The 18,064-nt window shown below is 47.5% G+C and overlaps 1 protein-coding gene across 2 annotated transcripts in view; it reads right to left on the reverse strand.

Moving 5' to 3' along the window:
- DYM (dymeclin) overlaps window positions 1-18,064 on the reverse strand; it is a 917,326-nt gene that overhangs the window by 185,357 nt on the left and 713,905 nt on the right. For both annotated transcript variants that reach the window (XM_069219181.1, XM_069219183.1), the window contains one exon: window positions 7,282-7,464. In XM_069219181.1, the coding sequence (XP_069075282.1) occupies window positions 7,282-7,464 (183 nt within the window). The remainder of the gene's footprint in view (window positions 1-7,281; window positions 7,465-18,064) is intronic.

The raw sequence follows: 18,064 nt of genomic DNA on the forward strand, positions 1-18,064 counted from the left end.
AGAAGAGCTGGCCTCTCTAAGACCTCTACTTTTTTGGATAAGTATATGGGTGAAGCAAGATCTGGTCCACTACAGGAAGGGTTTGTTGGAAGTGATGAAAATGGACAAATACAACTCCCTGCACAGGCTGTGTTTTGTTAAAAACTGGCTCAGAAATTTAGGCCTAAGTTCATTTTGGGACGAACTAGGCCTGTTGACTTCATTGTAAGATCTTGCTCAAACAGGCTTACTTGACCTATATGTTGTCAAGGCTTAATCAGAACATAGGAGTGGGGGAAATAAACCAATTTTTTTCCATGAAGCACATTGCCCATTTTGAACTTATCTAGATAGGATGCAATCATTAGAGGCCAAAACCTTGTATGTGAGATTTCGCTTTTGCACTTTATTTAATAATGCGTTTACAGCAAAATAGGGAGGTGGGGGGATCTTTAGGTGGATAAAATCACACTGATTGCACTTTATGTTGCCATAATGCAATTGAGAACACTGCACACATTGTTTTTTTGTCCAGCTTATACCGCTCCCAGAGCAAAATGGACACTACCAATTTGCCGCAACTTGGGTTTTAGAATGCATGCAGAAGCACTAAGGGTTCTTCTGGATAATGATCTATCTAAACATCTTGTATATGGAGTTAGTAGATATTTGTACATGATGTGGCTTAGGGAGAAGAAGAAGAAGAGAGATGTGATGTATTAGGAACTGGCTAAATCTATTTTGTGATGAGACAATCTTTTATCTGGAATTTTGCATGATGTTTTATTTTTATCTGTATTATACTGTATGTTTATACGTGTGCTTTTAGGGTGTTTAACCAAAATAAAGCTTGAATTCATATTAAATACCTAACTGGCTTCACATAGTTCTTATGCATTATTGTTAATCAACCAATATATAATGAATTTCTCTCCCTGTCTGCTTTTTAAACCGTTGCCAAATTTACTTTTACTGAATTGAAAAAAGATAAACAGATGCAACCGAAGACAAGGTGAACAAAAGTGGATCGACATTTAACAGGGTATTCTTTTTTTCTCAAGTCACAAATGTGCAACTTTAAATGTTATTATATTGTCTACATTATTGAGAATGTGCATATTGTCACTTGGGAAGAAGCTGTAGGTACATCTCTCTAATGAACACTACATCATGACAAAGTAACAGTCCTCCTCTGAAGGACCTATCTTTCTCTCTAATGACACAGTAAGTGTATCTTGATCCTGATTAGCGGACTGCTGCCTTTCCGCTGGGACCACAGTAGACAGATGCCACATACATACATACATACATTAAAAGGCTTTTTCTTTTAGGTCTTGATCGCTGCCTTGGTCATGTTGGCAGCACCGTGATCTTCCTCAAATTGAATATAACCCTGTTTACCCAAACCAATGTTGGCATCAAGAGTACCTTCTACCAGCACATATTTAGCTTCTCTTGCTTTGGCCATAATATCCACCTCTCTTTTATAAGACTCCCCTTTGGCTTTTATTGTGAAATGTTTTCATTGTTTCCCGATAAAGCAAACAATTAATGCAATGCGTATAAAACTCAGCGCAATGCTTCGACCATACAGTCCGATGCCATACTCAAAAACAAAATAATGCATGATAACAGTGACCACATATGCAACTCTAGTTATCCTCAGGTGTTCCTTTGCGGATGCTAATGATGCCATCCACCAGTATTTTCTAGTAAGTCAACACAGCAGTGGGATCAACAAGTCCCAATGTACATGGAAGAGCACGAATCAGTAAGCAAAGCTTCAGTCATACATACAATGAAGTAAAACATAATGTGGCCGTAATTAGAGTTTGTCCAATATCTACACATCAAAAGTTGTGGTGTGTATATGAAAGATTCGAAAGCGACCATTAGTAACACTGATGTTAGCCAACAGAAACAGAAATAAGATAAATAAAATAGAAAGACAGCACGATCTCCAAATCATGAAGCTAGCCTGGCGGTACAAACCTACCTGCAATACAACAGCTTATATAGCTACGCCATTGTAGGAAGTTGGCTCTGTATGTGCTATTTCAAAGTAAGGAATAGCATGCACAGAGTCCAAGGGTTCCCCTTAGAGGTAAAATAGTGATAAAAAGAGATAATACTAATGCTCTATTTTGTGGTAGTGTGGTCGAGCAGTAGGCTTATCCAAGGAGTAGTGTTAAGCATTTGTTGTACATACACATAGACAATAAATGAGGTACACACACTCAGAGACAAATCCAGCCAATAGGTTTTGTTATAGAAAAATATATTTTCTTAGTTTATTTTAAGAACCACAGGTTCAAATTTTACATGTAATATCTCATTTGAAAGGTATTGCAGGTAAGTACTCTAGGAACTTTGAATCATTACTTTAGCATGTATACTTTTTACATAAAACACAATAAGCTGTTTTAAAAGTGGACACAGTGCAATTTTCACAGTTCCTGGGGGAGGTAAGTTATGGTTAGTTTCAACAGGTAAGTAAGGCACTTACAGGTTTCAGTTTTTGGTCCAAGGTAGCCCACCGTTGGGGGTTCAGAGCAACCCCAAAGTTATCACACCAGCAGCTCAGGGCCGGTCAGGTGCAAAGGTCAAAGAGGTGCCCAAAACACATAGGCTATAATGGAGAGAAGGGGGTGCCCCGGTTCCAGTCTGCCAGCAGGTAAGTACCCGCGTCTTCGGAGGGCAGACCAGGGGGGTTTTGTAGGGCACCGGGGGGGACACGAGTCAGCACAAAAAGTACACCCTCAGCAGCGCGGGGGCGGCCGGGTGCAGTGTGCAAACACGCGTCGGGTTTCCTTCAGTTTTCAATGGGAGACCAAGGGGTCTCTTCAGCGATGCAGGCAGGCAAGGGGGGGGGGGGCTCCTCGGGGTAGCCACCACCTGGGCAAGGGAGAGGGCCTCCTGGGGGTCACTCCTGCACAGAAGTTCCGTTTCTTTAGGGGCTGGGGGCTGCGGGTGCAGGGTCTTTTCCACCCGTCGGGAAATGGAGTTCAGACAGTCGCGGTCAGGGGGAGCCTGGGGATTCCCTCTGCAGGCGTCGCTGTGGGGGCTCAGGGGGGACAACTTTGGTTACTCACAGTCGTAGAGTCGCCGGAGGGTCCTCCCTGAGTTGGTTGTTCTCCACCAGTCGAGTCGGGGTCGCCGGGTGCAGTGTTGCAAGTCTCACGCTTCTTGCGGGGAGTTGCTTGGGGTCTTTAAATCTGCTCCTTGTAACAAAGTTGCAGTTCTTTTGGAGCAGGGCCGCTGTCCTCTGGAGTTTCTTGTCTTTTTCGAAGCAGGGCAGTCCTCAGAGGATTCAGAGGTCGCTGGTCCCTTGGAAAGCGTCGCTGGAGCAGGTTCTTTGGAAGACAGGAGACAGGCCGGTAAGTCTGGGGCCAAGGCAGTTGGTGTCTTCTGTTCTTCCTCTGCAGGGGTTTGTCAGCTCGGCAGTCCTTCTTCTTGTAGTTGCAGGAATCTGTTTTTCTAGGTTCAGGGGAGCCCTTAAATACTAAATTTAAGGGCGTGTTTAGGTCTGGGGGGTTAGTAGCCAATGGCTACTAGCCCTGAGGGTGAGTACACCCTCTTTGTGCCTCCTCCCAAGGGGAGGGGGTCACATCCCTAATCCTATTGGGGGAATCCTCCATCTGCAAGATGGAGGATTTCTAAAAGTTAGAGTCACTTCAGCTCAGGACACCTTAGGGGCTGTCCTGACTGGCCAGTGACTCCTCCTTGTTATTTTCTTTGTTTCCTCCAGCCTTGCCGCCAAAAGTGGGGGCCGTGGCCGGAGGGGGCGGGCAACTCCACTAAGCTGGAGTGCCCTGCTGTGCTGTGACAAAGGGGTGAGCCTTTGAGGCTCACCGCCAGGTGTTACAGCTCCTGCCTGGGGGAGGTGTTAGCATCTCCACCCAGTGCAGGCTTTGTTACTGGCCTCAGAGTGACAAAGGCACTCTCCCCATGGGGCCAGCAACATGTCTCTAGTGTGGCAGGCTGCTGGAACCAGTCAGCCTACACAGATAGTCGGTTAGGTTTCAGGGGGCACCTCTAAGGTGCCCTCTGTGGTGTATTTTACAATAAAATGTACACTGGCATCAGTGTGCATTTATTGTGCTGAGAAGTTTGATACCAAACTTCCCAGTTTTCAGTGTAGCCATTATGGTGCTGTGGAGTTTGTGTAAAACAGACTCCCAGACCATATACTCTTATGGCTACCCTGCACTTACACCGTCTAAGGTTTTGCTTAGACACTGTAGGGGCACAGTGCTCATGCACTGGTACCCTCACCAATGGTATAGTGCACCCTGCCTTAGGGCTGTAAGGCCTGCTAGAGGGGTGTCTTACCTATACTGCATAGGCAGTGAGAGGCTGGCATGGCACCCTGAGGGGAGTGCCATGTCGACTTACTCATTTTGTTCTCACTAGCACACACAAGCTGGTAAGCAGTGTGTCTGTGCTGAGTGAGGGGTCTCTAGGGTGGCATAATACATGCTGCAGCCCTTAGAGACCTTCCCTTGCATCAGGGCCCTTGGTACCAGAGGTACCAGTTACAAGGGACTTATCTGGATGCCAGGGTGTGCCAATTGTGGAATCAAAAGTACAGGTTAGGGAAAGAACACTGGTGCTGGGGCCTGGTTAGCAGGCCTCAGCACACTTTCAATTCAAAACATAGCATCAGCAAAGGCAAAAAGTCAGGGGGTAACCATGCCAAGGAGGCATTTCCTTACAGCCATTCAATAACATGTGCAGGGCTAATTGCCCTCTATAGGTCGAGGGTTCCCACATAATAGGTGTGAGAAGTAAATACTCATGGAGCACGTTTCTCCTTGACCCCTACAGTTAGTGAGAATAGGACTGTTCAGATATGACATTGCCGTCCTCTGTAGAGTTCTCCGAAAAACTTGGGTCAGAGACCCGATTCCTCTATGAGTTTTGGGTGGTGGCCAGGACCCAGGCCAATTCTCTCCTGGTGTTTCATAAATGTGTAAAATGGGGCCTATATTTTTTTAATGTACAAATCGTATCTCCTAGCACCACATTCAGTTTCCCTCTAGACTGGCTTTCAAAGAAACTGATGCCACAGCTTAAGAATGTGTATACAGGATAGCAGGTCCTACAAGATACTCAAATACACTGACTTTGATCCACAATCGTTAACCTTCTCCCCGCCTGTCTACAAAGATACAGAAGGTTTTTTGGTGGGTGACAGTATCTCAACCCCCTTTCTCCAGTCCTGGAGTCAATGAAAACTTTGTGCTTCTGAAAAAGAGGTAGAACATGACTTCAGATTGACCTGGTTCACACTACCTTCATGATTGCCACGGAACACAAATCTACTTCAACATCTCAAAAATCTGCCACAGAGCCTCTAGCCAGTCAAAGGACTGCGACCAACTCAATAACTTGATATATTGAGTATTAGTCAAATGCGGGTGTCTTCCTTTTTCTATCTAAACCCATCTTTTCCATCATGAAGATCATAACACAGTTCCCATAGAATTTGGACCATCAGGACAGTGGCATAACATAAAATAACAGTGGCATAACATAAAATAACAGTGGCATAACATAAAATTAGCGGGCTCCATGCAGGATGTGGTGAGTAAACCTAACAACACGAATATTTCATAGATATTCACAGGACTTCCACTACATGGGGAGCACCCTGAATGGTTAGGCTCCTATATGCTACAGAGAACTGGGGTATGCCCTTGCATCAGAAGAAACCAGACTAGGACACACAGCACACCAGGTCCAGCAGACTTAACTGTGATTCCCACTGTACAACCAAAGCAGCTGGATGGAGGTAGAGTCGTTTTTTAATAATAAAATAAATACAATAAAATAAATACAATGTCTGAGGCCTCCATTCCAAAGGGATTAGCACCATTGTTAACTTCCAATTACACAAACTACAGAAGGTATAGATCAAAGCCACCAAGGTGTCAATAGGGATGAAGAGAAGAGACTATGGGCCTCATTATGACCCTGGCGGGCGGCGGAGGCCGCCCGCCAGGATCCCGCCCTCCAAATTACCGCGCTGCGGTCAAAAGACCGCGGCGGGTATTACGAGTTTTCCCCTGGGCTGGCGTGCGGTTCCAGTTAAACCGCCCGCCAGCCCAGGGGAAAACGACCTTCCCACGAGGATGCCGGCTCGTAATCGAGCCGGCGGAGTGGGAAGGTGCGACGGGTGCTACTGCACCCGTCGCGTATTTCACTGTCTGCAAGGCAGACAGTGAAATACATTTTGGGGCCCTCTTACGGGGGCCCCTGCCGTGCCCATGCCATTGGCATGGGCACGGCAGGGGCCCCCAGGGGCCCCGCGACCCCCCCTACCGCCATCCTGTTCATGGCGGCTTTCCCGCCATGAACTGGATGGCGGTAGGGGGGGTCAGAATCCTCATGGCTGCGGAGCGCGCTCCGCAGCCATGGAGGATTCCAATGAGCAGCGGAAAGTCAGCGGGAGACCGCTGACTTTCCGCTTCTGACCGCGGCTGAACCGCCGCGGTCAGAATGCTCATTGGAGCACCGCCAGCCTGTCGGCGGTACTCCCGTGGTCGGTGGCCCTGGCGGCCACCGGCCGCCAGGGTCAGAATGACCCTCTATATCTCCAACTCTAACCAAGTGAACTGAAGTCCAACAAGAAACAATAAAGCAAGGTTTAGTGTCAAAACTTCTAATACGGCAGTACCAAATACCTGAACATAGCAATTCGGTCCTATAGCGCAAGCAGACAGATCCAGTCCGCTACACTAAACTTACTAACTGAACATCTCTTTGTTTTCGACCAATTTTAATGCTAGCCTTTCTATCAAACAATGAGGCAGAAGCAAACGGAAATGTGTCATTGCATCAAGAAATGATGTCTGAATAGGACAAGAATCTCACCAATGTCCTCTGTATTAAATGAAAAACACCTTAACAAATAAAGAAAACCTGTATCAAAAAAATGTTAACAGGTTGTTTACCAAAACAAAGGGAACCTGCACTCCTCAAAATACACCAATCTTGTGCAAATACGTTTGTTTGTTAAGCCTCATTATATAAATACAATTACGATACAATAAAATGCACAATTTCTTTTACTGGATTTGTGAAATTTGGACAGTAAATTACTTTAATAGAATAAGTAATTGGATTGTTGTATCGAGATATGACAAATACTTAGTATAGTGTGCAAAGCTGGTTTAGTGGCTGTAATAACATAGAACATTTGAAGACTAATTGTAAATCTTTCCACGAACTTTTGAAATCAAGACAAAAGAAAATGCAAATAATGCAGCAGCCACTAGTGGTTCTCCTGCTGTTGCATACCAGATCTATATTCTGCATGATGTCCTGAAAGGAAGGGTGGGATCGAAATTGCTCAAAGAGCTCCCGTTTGTAAAGCAGTGCGTACACCAAGTTTGGATTATGATGGAGCGAATTTGTCAGGCAGGAGTTGATGATCTCCAACATCATCCTTATCACTTCTTCTATCACGTTTAGGTCTTGTGCCTTTAGGAATTAAACAAAACAGAAACGGGGGTTAATACTTACACACAACAAAACTAACAAAAGGTGATTTTCAAAGCATCAGTATCTAAATTACAAACACAGCTGCTATTAACTATGCAAAACTTTCTTGATGTGCAGTCAAGTGTGACATGGTTTAGTGAGAACAAGTCAGTCTGGAGGAGAGCACTACATCTCTAGGTATCAAATTTTAAGTTGCATGAGCCTTCACCTAAACTTTAGATGTTAGACATACTATTTCTGATTCTAGTCTCGTATTTGGTAGCGGAGGGGCTGTGCCTGTACATCACCCTCACACAGTTTTTCCTTGCTCTTAACTAACTGTGTAATGGTATTCAACCATTGTCCTATCTACCCTTCTCATCTTATTCCCCTATCCTCCTTTTCTGCTATAGTTTAGCAGTAAGATTCATATGTTGTGCCCTTATTACGTCTACACTGAAACAAGCTTTGGCAAAACCAATAGGTTTTACCTAAGCAAGAACCACTGGCTTTGCCAATACATTATAGCCATGCTGTACACCAGTGTGGCTGCTGTTCAGCATGGCAAAAAGTTAGTGGGGTAAAGGAGAGTGGCATGGAGTAGAGTGGCACCAGGTGGAGTAAACTAGAGTGTTATGGAGTGGAGTAGAGTGGTGTAGGGTTGAGTGAAGTGGGGCGTTGTTAAGTGTCATGTAGTGGTGTAGAGTGTTGTGGAGGAAGTGGTGATGTAGAATGGCGTAGAACTGAGTGGCAGAGAGTGGAGTAGTGTCAGAGTGGAGTGTCGTAGAGTGGTGTACAGCAGAGTGGAGTAGTGTCAGAGTGGAGTGTTGTAGAGTGTCATAGAATGGAATAGATTGTTGTGGAGTGGCATAGAGTGGAGTAGTGTAATAGAGTAGAGTGGCATATAGTGGAGTAGGGTGTTGCAGAGTCAAATGATGTAGAGTAGAGTGAAGTCGCACAGAGTGGAGTAGCATAGAGAGGAATTGCACAGACTGGCGTAGAGAGGTAGTGTGTCATAGAATGGAGTGGAGTAAAGTTCCATGGCGTGGCAAATAGGCAGTTACATAAAGTAGAGTAATGTAGAGTGGCTTCGAGTGGAGCAGAGTGTTGTAGGGTGGAGTGGCATGAGTGTCAGAGTAGAGTTTAATGAAGTAAAACATCATAGAGTGGAGTATCAGAGTGGGGTGTCACTGAGTGGAGTGTCACTGAGTGGAGTGGCCTGGAGTGGAGTGGCGTAAAGTACAGAGGTGCAGAGTAGATTGGAGTAGAGTGCATTTGTTTTGAGTAAAGTGGTGCAGGGTGCAGTGGCGTAGGGTGCAGTGGCGTAGAGTGCAGTGACGTAGAGTTGTGCAGAGTAGACTGAAGGGGCATAGAGTGCAGTGGCATAGAGTAGATTGTTTCAGAGTAGAGTGAAGTGGCGTAGACTTGAGTGGTGCAGGGTAGAGTACAGAGATGTAGAGAAGAGTGGCGTATAGTGCAGTAGAGTGGCGTATAGAGCAGTGGTGTGGTTTAGAGTGGAGTGGTGTGCAGTGGTGCAGAATACAGTGGCATGGAGTTATGCAGATTGCAGTGGGGGCAGAGTAGAGTGGCACAGAGTAGAGTGGCACAGGGTGCACTGGCGCAGAGTAAAATAGTGGCGTAGAGTGCAGTGACGTACAGCGCATTGGTGTTGAGTGACACAGCATGCAGTGGCACAGAGTAGATTGTTTCAGAAAAAAGTTGTACAGGGCATTGCTTTTGAGTAAGGTGGTGTAGAACACCTTGTCATTGATTGTGATGGGATAGAGGGCAGCAGCGTAGAGTGGTGTGGAGTGGCATAGAGTATATTGTTTCACAGTAGAGTGCAGTGCCAGAGTGCAGTGGTGCATAGTAGATTACACTTGACTTGAGTGGACTGGCGTAAAATGCAGTAGCCTAGAGTGAAGCAATGCAGAGTAAAGTAGCATATAGTGTGGTGGCATACAATTCATTGATGCAAAGTGAATTAGAGTGAGGTAGAGTGCTGCAGAGTAGAGTTCAGTGGCATACAGTGCAGTGCTGCAGACAAGAGGTGCATACAGTTTAGTGGTGGAGAGTCCACTTGTGCAGAGTGATGTAGAGTGAAGTGGAAAGGAGCTGGGTTGTGCACAGTAGACTGGTGCAGGGTAGAGTGCAGTGATGAAGATTGTATTAGCGTACAGTTGTGCACAACAGAATTGTGCACAGTAGAGTTCAGCAGTGTAGAGTAGAGTGGCATAGAGTTCAGTGGCAGACAATGCAGTGTTGCAGAGTAGACTGTCAGAGTGCAGTGGTGTTTATTAGAGTGCACTGGATGCAGTGCAGTGGCAGAGAGCAGTGGCACAGAATATAGTGATACACAGTAGAATAGTGTGGCCTAGAGTACAATGGCATAGAATACAATGGCATATAGTGCAGTGGGTTAAAGTGCTGTAAAGTATAGCAGCGTAGAGTGCTGTGAAGATTGGCGTAGAGCCTAGTGGCATAGAGTACATCGGTTTTGTGTAAAGTGGTGCAGAGTAATTTAGCATAAAGTGCAGTGATGAACGAGTTACTTACCTTCGGTAACGACTTTTCTGGTGGATACATTAGCTACCTGTGGATTCCTCACCTCATGAATACTCCCATGGCGCCAGCATTCGACGGAAATCTTCTTACTAGTCTCTGCACGTCGACGAGGACGTCACTGTCTCGCACGCGACGCCGTCTGACGTCATACAGGCAATAAGAGGTCCTCGACGACGTGCAGACGTCAGTACCAATCATTTTTTACGTGCATGAGAACAACCAGGCAATGCAATGAAAGAGCAAGGCAACATCCATTATATTGTAAAAATACACCACATTGTATGAATAACTGTAAATCTTTTTATGTACATATATATATATATATATATATATAAAACTCTCTTTTAAAATATATACACACACCAAGTATATACATAAAGATATATACACATATACATATATATATACATAAATATATTATATATACATCTATTGCACCCTCAAAGACCAAGAGGAGCGCACTCAAGGATTACTTGGCAAGACCATAAAGGCAACGGGGAGGCGGGTGGGACCGTGAGGAATCCACAGGTAGCTAATGTATCCACCAGAAAAGTCGTTACCGAAGGTAAGTAACTCGTTCTTCTGATGGATACAACTACCTGTGGATTCCTCACCTCATGAATAGAGTCCCAAAGCAGTACCACGCCCGGCGGTGGGTGCCTAAATGGTCAAACCAAGAAATGCTGCAGCACTGACCGTGCAAAATGGCCGTCCCTTCTAACCTCAGAATCTAAACAGTAATGTTTTGCAAAAGTGTGAAGGGACGACCAAGTTGCGGCCTTGCAGATGTCGACCACAGGAACACCTCTGGCTAAGGCCGAAGTGGCCGACTTAGCTCTGGTGGAATGAGCTCTAATGCCCTCAGGAGGATCCTTCTTTGCCAAAGAGTAACATATTTTAATGCAAAGAACAACCCACCTGGATAGTGTTCTCTTGTGGACTGCCTTTCCTCTCCTCTTGCCCACGTATCCAATAAACAGCTGATCCTCCAGCCTGAAATCCTTTGTTCTATCGATAAAGAAGCTCAACGCTCTCTTTGGGTCCAGACGGTGCAGTCTTTCTTCCTCTTTGGAAGGATGAGGCGGAGGATAGAACGTGGACAAAGTAATTGCCTGAGCCAAATGGAAGGGTGAAACAACCTTCGGGAGGAAAGCAGCCTTGGTCCTCAACACCACCTTATCCCCATAAAAAGTTGTATAAGGGGGTTTTACTGATAAGGCCTGCAACTCACTCACTCTCCTTGCTGATGTTATAGCTATCAGGAAGACCGTTTTTAAAACCAAATACCTCAAGGGGCAAGAATGCATAGGTTCAAAAGGGGACCCCATAAGGAAAGTCAGGACTAAGGACAAATCCCATTGCGGCATAACGAATGGCTTTGGAGGATATTGATTTAGAAGACCTTTCAAGAATCTGATAACAATAGGGGATTTAAATAAAGATGGTTGGTCTGGAAGACATATGAAGGCTGACAAGGCCGATAAATAACCTTTAATGGTAGCCACTGCACAACCTTTCTGCGCCAGAGATAGAGCAAAAGACAAAACGTCCGATAGATGAGCATGTAAAGGATCAATCTGCCTCTCTCCACACCACGCAACAAATTTAGACCACCTATTAGCGTAGATAGATTTAGTGGAGTGTCGCCTGGCTGCTAATATAACATCCACTACCTCAGGCGGGAGAGAGAAGGAACTCAGGTTGCCCCGTTCAATCTCCAGGCATGTAGGTGCAGACTCTGGAGGTTGGGGTGTAGAACCTGCCCCTGCGACTGTGAGAGGAGGTCTGCCCTGAAAGGGAGACGGAGCGGCGGGCACGTTGAGAGTTGGAGAAGGTCGGAGTACCACACCCTCCTTGGCCAATCCGGAGCTATTAAGATTACTAGAGCCCGGTCTTGGCGAATCTTCCTCAATACTCGAGGAATCAAGGGTATGGGAGGAAACGCGTAAAGCAACTGGCCGCACCAGGTCATTTGAAACGCGTCCCCCAACGCTTCCTGCATCGGATACTGAAGGCTGCAGAACAACGGACAATGCGCGTTCTCTCGAGTGGCGAACAGATCTACCCGAGGAAACCCCCACTTCTGGAAGATTAAACGGACTTGATCTGGATGGAGACGCCACTCGTGGTCTGCCGAGAAGTGGCGACTGAGACTGTCCGCACGCACGTTCAAAACTCCGGCCAGATGGTTTGCTATCAAGCAAATCCGATGGTCCTTTGCCCAGGACCATAGTCGAAGAGCTTCTCTGCAGAGAAGGTACGACCCCACTCCTCCCTGCTTGTTTATGTACCACATCGTGGTAGTATTGTCCATTAGGACCTGTACCGACTGACCACGAAGGGAAGGGAGGAAGGCCTTGAGAGCCAGACGTACAGCCCGTAACTCTAACAGATTGATGTGAAAAATCTGTTCCTCTGGAGACCAAAGACCTTTGATCTCCAGATCCCCCAGATGAGCTCCCCACCCTAGAGTGGAAGCATCCGTTATGACTGTGGCCACTGGTGGCGACTGCTGGAACGGCTTTCCTTGTGAAAGATTGTTGCTTGCAATCCACCACTTCAAATCCACAGCAGCATCTCTGGAGATCTTGACAGTACCCTCTAGATCCCCTCTGTGTTGAGACCACTGCCTTCGGAGGCACCACTGAAGAGCCCTCATGTGCCAGCGAGCATGCGTGACCAACAGAATGCAGGAGGCAAAAAGACCGAGCAGACGAAGGACCTTGAGGACTGGAACTACCGCTCCATTTCGAAACATTGGAACCAAATCCTGAATATCTTGAATCCGCTGAGGCGGAGGAAAGGCCCGACCCAATGTTGTATCCAGTACTGCCCCTATGAACAGGAGGCGCTGAGAGGGCTTTAGGTGAGATTTGGGCTCGTTCACCGAAAAGCCCAGGTCGAACAACAACTGGGTTGTTGACTGCAGATGACGCAACACAAGCTCCGGGGACTTGGCTTTGATCAACCAATCGTCCAAGTAAGGGAATACTGCTATCCCCTTCCTTCTGAGCTCTGCCGCAACCACCGACATCACCTTCGTGAAGACTCGAGGTGCTGAAGTAAGACCAAACGGAAGGACCGCAAACTGGTAGTGTTGTGATCCCACCACAAACCGGAGATACTTCCTGTGTGACTTGAGTATCGGGATATGAAAGTAAGCATCCTGCAAGTCGACAGACACCATCCAGTCTTCCATGTTCAACGCCAAAAGCACCTGTGCTAGGGTCAGCATCTTGAACTTTTCCTGCTTGAGGAACCAATTCAAGATCCTCAGGTCCAGAATTGGTCTCAAACGACCATCCTTCTTGGGAATCAGGAAATACCTTGAGTAAACTCCTTGACCCCTTTCCTGCTCCGGGACCAACTCCACCGCGCCCTTTAAAAGGAGGACTTCTACCTCCTGTTCTAGCAACAGGAGGTGTTCTTGTGAACAATACGAAGGGCGGGGCGGGATGAGGGGCGGAAACTCCCGAAAGGGAAGGGTGTAGCCTTTTCCCACAACACTGAGAACCCAAGTGTCCGACGTAACAGTCTCCCATTTGGTGAGAAAATGCTGTAATCTTCCCCCTACAGGAGAGGAGTGAGTGGGAAATGGTGGAAGCCTAAGGCTGGTTCCCCTGCTGCACCCCGCCAGAGGATGAGGAAGAGGCAGAGTGCTGCTGAGAAGCTCCCCTGGTGCGGACCCTACCCCTCCCCCTAAAAGATCTATAGGGATGGGAAGAGGCAGGTTGCTGATATCTTCCCCGAAAGGAAGAGGAGGAAGAGCCACGCCCAAATCCACGAAACCTCCTGAAGAATCTGGAAGAGGCCGTGGAAGAAGGAGCTTGGAGTCCCAACGACTTAGCCGTGGCCCTGCTCTCCTTAAACCGTTCCAAGGCCGAATCAGCCTTAGCCCCAAACAGTTTGTCCCCATCAAACGGGAGATCCAACAATGTGGACTGCCGAAAAGCCCGAGTTACGGAGCCAGGCCTGTCTCCTTTCCACCACAGTTGTGCCCATTGCTCTGGCTACCGAGTCGGTGGTATCCAGTCCCGTCTGGATAATTTGGGTCGCAGCAGCCTGGGCATCAGAGACAAGATCCAAAAGACCCTGAGGAAGCTCTGTAAACGAAGAGGAGATGTCATCCATCAGAGCATGAATATACCTCCCCAGGATACAGGTTGCATTGGTGGCTTTTAACGCCAGACTGCAGGACGAAAAAATCTTCTTCGACTGCGCCTCCAGCTTTTTTGAATCTCTGTCCCCAGGCACCGTCGGAAAAGAACCAGGCGCTGACTTGGACGAACAGGAGGCCTGCACAACCAAGCTCTCCGGCGTAGGGTGCCTAGATAGGAAACCAGGATCAGTTGGAGCCGTCCGATACCTCCTGGCCACGGCTCTGTGAACTGCTGGGGAAGATGCCGGCTTCTTCCACACCTCTAAAACCGGATCCAGCAGAGCGTCATTAAAAGGTAATAGAGGCTCCGCCGCGGCTGAGGCCGGATGCAACACCTCTGTCAAAAGGTTTTGTTTCGCCTCCACCACCGGCAAAGGCAGGTCCAAAAAACTAGCTGCCTTCCGTACCACTGTATGAAAGGAAGCAGCTTCCTCGGTATATTCCCCCGGGGACGAAAGGTCCCACTCAGGGGAAGTGTCCAGCCCACTGGCCGACTCCAGTCCACGCAGCCCATCACCCGAGTCCTCTAGCTCTCCTTCCTCTAGGGTTCGTTGGTACTCCTGCTCTTCTAGTACCCGGAGAGCACGCCTCCTTGAATGCAGTTGTTGCTCAATCCGCGGAGTCGACAATACCTCCGCCGAAGTCGGAGATCGGCGCCGATCTTCCGAAGCCACCGACGCCGCATCCGGCGCCACAGGTAACTTCGGCGCCGACTGAAGAGCAGACTGAAGAGCAGTTGAAACGGATGGACCCACCGGAGTCACAGGCCGAAATCTCGACGTCGACGGGATGGAAATCCCTGGGGCCAATCCCTCCGAAGCCACCGGAGCGGCCACCGGCGCCGACACTGGCGCCGAGCCCACGTTCCCAAACGGGAGAAAGGGCATAAAGGGTGCCGGCCGAAGAGGCGCAGGATCACCCAAAGAAAAGGCCAAAGGCCCAGCCGGAGCACCCCCTGGAGCCATCTGTTGGAAGATGGCATACATCGCATTCAAGAATGCGGAACTATCGGCTCCAGGGGTGGGAAAAGCCGGATACTGGGGTGCCTGACTCGGAGGCGACCCCGACGCCGGCCTCGGCGTCTGCGCCGGAGAAAACACTTGAGGCTCCAATACCTCAATCACCGACGCCTGTCCAGGCGAAGTTGGAGACGCCGGAGAGGGCATCGGCGTCGAAGGATGCGGCGTCACCGTGGGGCTGACCTCCCATGTCCTTCGGCGCCGATCCGGAGACCTGGAACGAGCCTCCCTTGAATGACGCCGAGATTCTCTACGGCGCCGGGAGTCTCGATGACGCCGATGTCTTGGAGAAGACTTTTTCTTGTGATGCTTCTCCTTTGACTTGGCCATAAACAGCTTCGCCTCGCGTTCTTTAAGGGCCTTCGGATTCATGTGCTGACATGAATCACAAGTCGAGACGTCGTGGTCGGAGCTCAAACACCAAAGGCAATCGGAATGAGGATCCGTCACCGACATCTTGCCTCCACACTCACGACAAGGCTTAAATCCAGACTTTCTCTGCGACATTATTTCCACAGAGAAAGAGTACGCAGCAAGATATACACTGTAACCGCAAGAGTAACAGTTGCTCCCTCGAAGATAACCGTTTCGAATGCACGGAAAAAAGGGAACTGACGTCTGCACGTCGTCGAGGACCTCTTATTGCCTGTATGACGTCAGACGGCGTCGCGTGCGAGACAGTGACGTCCTCGTCGACGTGCAGAGACTAGTAAGAAGATTTCCGTCGAATGCTGGCGCCATGGGAGTATTCATGAGGTGAGGAATCCACAGGTAGTTGTATCCATCAGAAGCAGAATATACTGCAGTGCTGTAGAGTAGAGTGCAGTGGCACAGAGTTGAGTGGCAAACAGTAGAGCACAGCAGTGCTGAATGTAGTGGCGCTGAGTGCAGTGCTATAGAGTACAGTAGCGTAGAGTGTGGAGTATATTCAAATCACGTAGAATGGATGGCATAGAGTGCACTGGTGTAGAGTGGAGTAGTACAGAGTAGAGTGCACTGGAGTAGAGTGCAATGGCATAGAGTGCACTGGTGTAGAGTGGAGTAGTACAGAGTAGAGTGCACTGGCGTAGAGTGCAGTGTTGCAGAGTAGAGAGGCTAAGTGGAGTGGCGCAGGGTGGAGTAGTGTGGAGTGCCGTAACGAAGAGTGCAGTGTAAATAGTAGAGTAGTATGGGCTAGAGTGCATTGACAGAGTAGACTGGTCTAAAGTAGAAAGGGGTGGAGTGATGTAGAGTGCAATGACAGTATGGCATGGAGTGGAGTGGTATAGTGAGGAGTGGTGCACAGTAAACTGCAGTGGTGTGGAGAGGAGTAGAGGTGAAGTGGGGTAAAGTGAAGTATGCATGGTGTGGAAGCATACTGCATTAGAGAGACAACACATCTTCAGTTGAAATGACCGATACATTTGCACAGACATGCACTGTCACCGATAAATGAATACAGCACACAAACAATGTGTGGAAATGTTATTACCTAATGTATTGATTTGTTCTGATCGTATTAAAATATGTTTCCATCAGACTTCAGAATTACCAAAAAATGTGCTTCATTTTTGTTTTTCTAAATTTGATATATTAGGAAATATTTGCACAGTTCATCTACAGCCATTTAAATTTTGTTGCGTGCTACAAAAAATAACATTTTACAACCTTCCTTAAGCACACCCCCAGTAGCCAGCATGATTGTCACGGAAATCCTCTCACTTTGAAGTCAGGGGAAGAAAAGTAAACATCAAGCTTCCTGGAGGACAGAGCTTGACAATTGCCCCTTGTCTTTGAATGCACAGCAAATGTAACAAGAGAAGAACAATATTTAAAAACCTGTTTACAGAAATCGAGTACTGCTGTGTGTACACAGTAAATATGGTTTTGGGCAAGGGAAGGAACAAACCCTAGCTGGACAGCCTAAAACAAATAGAGACAGCAAGTAGAAAGCAAGAACTTGTGAGTTACAAACCTCAAAGCCAATGGTAAGCAATGGGTGGAATGCATTGCCAGGAAAGCTTTCGGAATGTCACCAAGATGTCATTAGCAAACCAGACAGCTGCATTGTCTGGTACGCTTTGACCTAAAAAGGCAACACTGTTATAGTTGATGTTTTCAAAATATAAATGCTTTAGGTGATCAATATCACATCACCCTTTGGAAGCCATCCGACTGAGTTGGGAAGTTTTGGGTAATCCCAATGTTTACATCACTTCTTGTATCAACTTCTAGAGCCTTCAAACGCAGTTTGCGGCATGCAAAAGGCCGAATGTGAGGCACAACCTCAAATTGCGAGTCAGTACCGACTCGCAATTTGAGGATGCGACTCGCAAATAGGAAGGGGTGTTCCCTTCCTATTTGCGACCGCATCGCCATGCTGAGTTGCTTTGTGACCGCGAATGCAGTCGCAAACCAACTCGCAGTTACCACCCACTTGAAGTGGGTGGTAACTCATTCGCAAAAGGGAAGGGGACCCCTGGACCCCTTCCCTTTGTGAATGCCAAAAAAAATGTTTTTCAGAGCAGGCAGTGGTCCTATGGACCACTGCCTGCTCTGAAAAAAATTAAACCAAATGGTTTTGGAAGTTTTTCTTTTTGCAACTCATTTTCCTTTAAGGAAAACGGGCTGCAAAAAGAAAAAAAAAACTGCTTTATTAAAAAAGCAGTCACAGACATGGAGGTCTGCTGTCTCCAGCAGGCCACCATCCCTGTGAGTGCATGGACTCGCTATGGGGTCGCAAAATGTGACCCACCTCATTAATATTCATGAGGTGGGTCTTTGCGACCCCATAGCGAGTCGCAGAAGGTGTCTGAGACACCTTTCTGCATACAATTTTGCGAGTTGCAAATTGCAAGTCGGTCTGACTCGCAATTTG

This window comes from Pleurodeles waltl, chromosome 1_1, assembly GCF_031143425.1.
Source record: "Pleurodeles waltl isolate 20211129_DDA chromosome 1_1, aPleWal1.hap1.20221129, whole genome shotgun sequence".
NCBI classification, from domain to species: Eukaryota; Metazoa; Chordata; class Amphibia; order Caudata; family Salamandridae; genus Pleurodeles; species Pleurodeles waltl.